At 39.4% G+C, this 6002-nt stretch overlaps 1 protein-coding gene across 2 annotated transcripts in view; it reads right to left on the bottom strand.

Annotated features, from left to right (window-relative positions):
- dok7b (docking protein 7b) overlaps nt 1-3564 on the bottom strand; it is a 35030-nt gene extending 31466 nt beyond the window's left edge. For both annotated transcript variants that reach the window (XM_058384206.1, XM_058384199.1), the window contains exons 1-3: nt 3438-3564; nt 3288-3333; nt 444-665 (exon numbers count right to left, since the gene is read on the bottom strand). In XM_058384206.1, the coding sequence (XP_058240189.1) occupies nt 444-665; nt 3288-3333; nt 3438-3491 (322 nt within the window). In that variant the 5' untranslated portion in view covers nt 3492-3564. The remainder of the gene's footprint in view (nt 1-443; nt 666-3287; nt 3334-3437) is intronic.
- Nucleotides 3565-6002: the final 2438 nt, after the last annotated feature.

Genomic DNA, 6002 nt, shown 5'->3' on the forward strand with positions numbered 1-6002 from the left:
GCACCTCAGCAGACCATATTTAAACTTCAAGAGTGCATTCGCGTCACACACAACCTGACTGGCATTCAGGAGAGTGACTTAATATAGACCTCTCGACCACAAATGATGTTTGCTATGTGCTTCATCTTTGTGTGTGTGTGTGTGTGTGTGTGTGTGTGTTCTTTCGAAAAGTGTACATGAAGGTGCAGGGTCAGATGCTTGTGTTATGAGAGCCTGCTACCAATCCCCACTTCCTTTAACCACACTTCTCATGCAATGTACAACTTTGAGATCAGGTAATGGATGTATTACCTGCATAAAAAAAATATATATATATTCCTTCTAGGCATATAGACTGTATAAAATGATTGAAACCGTTTTGAAATACATCTGTATGTATCTGAATAGAGTGATGTTGAATTAATATTTAATATATACGGTCTATCAGTGCAAAGGTTCCCTACCCTCTCCAAGGCTGTATCGGATACGTGCGTCCCAGGCCAGGAGGTTTTCTCTGCTGTCAAATCCGAGTGTAAGGGTCTGCGTGAGGCAGAGCAGGGTAAGGGCGTAGTTCACTCCTTCAAAACCCTGCAGGAGCTCCAGGCCACAGATATCACCCAGAGTGAGCTGACTCTTCTCCCGCTGCCCTTTACTGCGCTCCTTATAGACCAGCACACAAAGGCAGTCTGTCACACACACGCACACACACACACACAATTAAACAATGAGCTTCATAATATAAAATATGCAAATCCGGTAGTAATGTAGTGAAATGCTAATAACATGGAGAAACAGACAGACCGTCATTTAAATTTCATTTGCACCTTTTTTTATGAAGTTGTTGTTATCTCTGTTTAGACTTCTTTGGGTACGGTTTAGTGCATTCTTTTTCTTTGGAATCTAGATGTCTAATGAGCAAACTGAACATGAGAGCAGCAGGAAAGAAACTTTCTTTTCCTGTTACTGTCATCTTTGGCTTGCTCGTTAGAGCTGTAGCTGCTAAACTTTGCTAAATAGTATTAAGAACATTAAGATGAAATCTTAGAAAGAAAGAAAGATTCTCCTTTATTTGAAACCTGTTTGTGAATCTATGAAAAAATTGCCAAAAAAAATACATTCATACGATGTATTCAGAACGCTCTGCCAGTACTTGTTGGTAGAGTAATGAGAGCTTGTTAGCACCTGTAGTGTTAGTCTATAATTATCCCATCCTACACAAATGTCTTATGAAGGCCAGCATGCAATTAAAGTGAAGCCACTGAGACATCACTGTAATGTTGGGCTGATGGTCTATATTTACTGTATGTTTGCTGTTGTAGTTCAGCATGAATAGACATACACGCAGCTGTCATACGAAGCACGTCAGGGAGAAAGAGAGAGTGAGAGAGTGAGAGAGTGAGAGAGAGAGAGAGAGATTTATTGCAACAGCTGGAGACTAACTGACTCATTACATGTCAGCCTCTGACAAAATCCCAAAAGCTTCGTAGACTTCAAGCTATATGCTAGATATAGCTATAGCTAGAGAGTCAAGAACATTACATCACTAAAATGCCAAAGAACCACCTACTATACAGGAAATGGCCATTTGGCTGACCACAGACTAGCAAATATGTTTGAGCATTTTCTTTTCTTCAAATAAAAATCAGGAAGTGCTTTTAAAAGAATGAAAGTTTGTTGGAGTTTCTTTTCTCCATTGAAACGTTACTGTAACAGCCCTAGAAGTGTGCATCACATAACTACTGATTTTTCACAGGAATAATGAAAATATATCATCAAGCTTTAAATCAGAATGAGATTCGTCACAGTGTGCACACTACATACATTTCATTTTAATACAAACTGATGGATTTACTTTTTGCAGGAGATGATAGGAAAGAGTCTCTGAAACAGAACATTGCACTGTTTATGTTTACATGAAACGTGAAACAACATTAACTCATTGTTAACTCTAAAATAAAATATCTTAGATGGGGAATTGAGATGAATCTTTATCAGGCTGTCAATTTATACAGGATATATAATGACTTTGGTTAACTCTATAACTCAAAGCTAAAAGGGTGGAGAAATTACCCTATACAACAGCAGATGTGACATAAATATGAGGGTTATATTAATGCACTTGCCTAATATGTAACTGTTCCTGTAGTTATAGCTCACACAGAGACAGACACTTATGCAGATGCACCACATATTCTTAAAAATACTGGTGAATATATGCTTTTATTTAAACAAAGAAAATGCTATAATTGGTGATGTGATGGAGTCTTCTGTTAGGAGACATTTATGTAGCATTTAGGGAAGGCGTCTCCAGTGTTTCCTCCATCATGGACAAGACACTTTGCATTTTCCAGCCTCACTGTAACAAGCCAACATGCATTTTTTGGTCTTTAAGTGAGGGAAAAGGAAAGAGTTTAGCAAAAACAAGTTCTTTATAGCTGGTATAACATAGTAGAACATGGAATGTAGCTATAAAAGGTGACAAAAGGTGTGACGTTCTGTCCTTATCTCTATGTTGTTATGTTGTTTTATGTAGCACCAGGGTCCTGGAGAAAGGTTGTCTCATTTCACTGTGCACTGCGTCAGCTATATGTGGTTGAAATGACATTAAAAGCTTCTTGACTCGACTTGATTTGACCTGGCATTCATTAATAAATCGGAGGCATTGCTGGGTTATTAGATGAATAACACACTTTGGGTGATGCTTTAATAGTCCTTTGCAAAGGACTGTGCATCATGTGTGATTCCTTATCTACTGGCATTTCCAGGAACAAGACTGTGCAAAAAAATGTAATGGATTTGCACAAAACTAAATTACCTAAAATTCAACATTAATGCAGTTCTTCGTGTAAAATGAATCCAATTTAAATATTAAAGAGATAATGATAAATACAGGTGGGGAAAGATCCAGTCGTATGACGCCTTGTTGATCATCTAATATTATAACAATAACCCAGCAGTTGTTTGCACTAAACTTACATGATATAATATAATAATAATTTTACCGACTAATGTATATTTTACGTATTTCTTCTTCGTTAGACGGCGTTTAAAGCGCGTGCCATCGCTCGCACCTTGATTTGTCCCAGTCTCGCGCGTGCTCTCATTTGCTCGTGCTGCCACAGCGGCGGTCTGACGTCACTAGGATTCCAGGTGAAATACCAGGCAGGAGAAAGCGCAGTATAAATACCTCACCGGGGAGTTACGCAATCTTTGGTTTCTTTTTTTATTTTATTTCATTTTGCTTAAGAAGCTGCTGTAACAAACAAACAAACACACACACAGAGTTTTAACGCGTGCCGTTAGCTTACCTGCTACCGGAGAGGGCTTTCTCAGGACCACCCATCTGCTCTTCCACTACAGAGACAGAAAGACAGTGAAACTCTCACCTGGGCCAGGTACACTCACACTATAGCAACTTATTCCACTCCAAAAAGAGGTGATAAGAAGTTTAGAGAAACCTTTTTTCCTTCTCGGAATCTAACTTGTCCCTCGACGACCACTGTATCGGTCATCTTGTGTCATGGTTCCCGACAGCTGTGTGTGCGCGCGCGCGCGAGATAGAGAGTGCGAGAGCGTGTGTGTGTGTGTCCAGTTCAAAATAACTTTACTGGTCGTCTGCATATGGTGTGCACTGCTCTCTCTCTCTCTCTCTCTCCTGTACTCCCCTTTTGACTTTTTACAAGCTTAGTATTGTAGTACTTATAACGCACATATTACATTTTACAGTCTGTCATAGCGCACCTCTCAGATATGAATGTTTCCATGACAACAAACGAGCAGGCGAGAAGAAATATTATTATTTATTGTTACCATTAACTTTGTGAATTAATGCAGGTAAATAATGCCATTGGTAATACAAACATTTACAAATTGTTACTTTGCGTAAGGGCATCACACACACACACACACACACACACACACACCTAGGAACTTTAGTGTAGCTGGCCAGTCCATCTACCAGTATATTCTCTGTGAGTTTTGAGGAAACCCTAATGGACATGAGGGGAACAGTTCAGAAATAGACCCAGGGACCATGGAGCTGTAGGCAGTGATGCTACTCACTGTGCCAACCCTATTCTTAACAACTAATTAATTAATTAATCAATTAAGTGTTGAGAAAAACCTATGGTTTCTACACACGAGACTTTTTTTAGACTACAGCCTGTCACACTGTGTCCGAAAAACACACTGTACTGACAAGTACTGAAGAACTGAAAGAGAAAAAAAAAAAATGCAAAAAGAAAGAAATAATAACTCATCATTAAACACATCACTGCTGATAATAATATAATACCTGATCTCAAGGAACATTTACCATAGCATACCATAATGTTTACGTCATTACCAAGCCCAAAATCATCAAAAATGTCATGTGTTCAATATTATTGTGAAAATTTGGACCCCACAAAGAGATAACACGCAGAGAATCCTCCTCCCACAGCGGGGCTTAAATATCTGCACACAGAAACAGACAGCTAGGCGACAGGACAGACGTTTTCACAGTTGTTCCCTTGGGTTAGGGTGTCCAGTTTGAGGTTTCAAATTGAATTGAAGTCACTTAACCCCTCAGTCAGCAGCCCATTAGCGTAAACATTCCTCAAAGTCCCAGACAATGGGGTCTGAAATCAGTCCAACAGTCCACCAACAGCCCACACACACAACTACAGTATGTGTGATATCTATCTATATCCATATCTGTTCTGCAACAAAATAGAGAAATTCATATCTACAACAGGTGCCAGACTCATATCCTTGGCTTTTAACCCAAACATTTGCTGATACAGTTGAACTGGAAAAGTGACCAGATGTTACGTAACTGCACTGGCGCCGGCATGGCTGAAAGTTTTTTTGTACTCACAGTTTTGTAACGACTGACTCCACTCACAGCTCTCCTTCCCTGTTCCAGGTGATCTGAGATTGTAAGAGGATCAAGACATTTATATTGCAATATGTAAGCGGGTGGCTGAGTTTTATGAAATCATTTTCCCCTTGAGGAATACTCATCCACCATGTCGCCTCAGGACCTTTTTTATTTCACAGGCTCTTGCTGACCAAATAAGTTTCTTTCCCTGATTTTTACTCCTAAGTCCTGCAGGCATCACTGAGCAATGGGTCATTCAGAATTTCACCCTATTACAAAGCTTAATAAGTACATGTATCTGATGCTTTTCCCCAAAGTAACTTAAATGAACTTGTTGCAGGAAGCATTTCCCTTGAGGTAATTGGGGTTAAGACCTGTACTGAAGGACTTTAGGCTGGAAAAAAAAACAGTTCATTAAAACTGATGAAGCTTAGAAGTCTATGTGGTTGTGTGGTGTAATTAAAAATATTTTGGAAATATTTTTACTATTAATTGAATGGTTTTTCTTCTAACATTTAGCTCCCCAGTTTCGTTTCAGTGATCTCATGACCGCTGTAGCCTCAGACCCCTTGAGAGACAGACACAAGTGAAACTCTTCTCGGTTGTAGCCCATCCACCTCCATCCAAAATTCAACATGTTGTGCATTCTGGGATGCGTTTCTTTTCACTACAGTTCTACAGAGTTATTATTTGAGTTATCACAGTGTTCCTCAGCTCAAACCAGTCTGGCTTCCCTTTTGACTTCTCTCATAAACAAAATGTTTCTGTCAGCAGAACTTGCACTCACTGGAAATTTATTTTTTGTTTTTCACACTATTCTGTGAGAAACTGATGCACATAAAGATTTTTCTGATGTATGCCAACCTGCCTGCCTGGAACTAACATCCAAAGCGCCAAAGCTCACAGGTTTTCTCCATTCTGATGTGTGGCGTTAACATGATCTGTAGCTCCTGACCTGTAGCTGCATGATTGTATGCATTCTGCTGCTGCCACATGATTGACGGATTGGATAACTGCATTAAAGTGCCGAGTTTTACAGAACAGTGGTGGCCACAACATCTTGCTAGTTGCCTTAATGTTAGCTGATCTGGTTAGAGATCTAAATAGACACTCGATGCTTGTTAAAATAATTGTTTAGCGCCATTCGTTAATAACATTCTAC

This window comes from Hemibagrus wyckioides, linkage group LG03 (assembly GCF_019097595.1).
Source record: "Hemibagrus wyckioides isolate EC202008001 linkage group LG03, SWU_Hwy_1.0, whole genome shotgun sequence".
Taxonomy (NCBI): Eukaryota; Metazoa; Chordata; class Actinopteri; order Siluriformes; family Bagridae; genus Hemibagrus; species Hemibagrus wyckioides.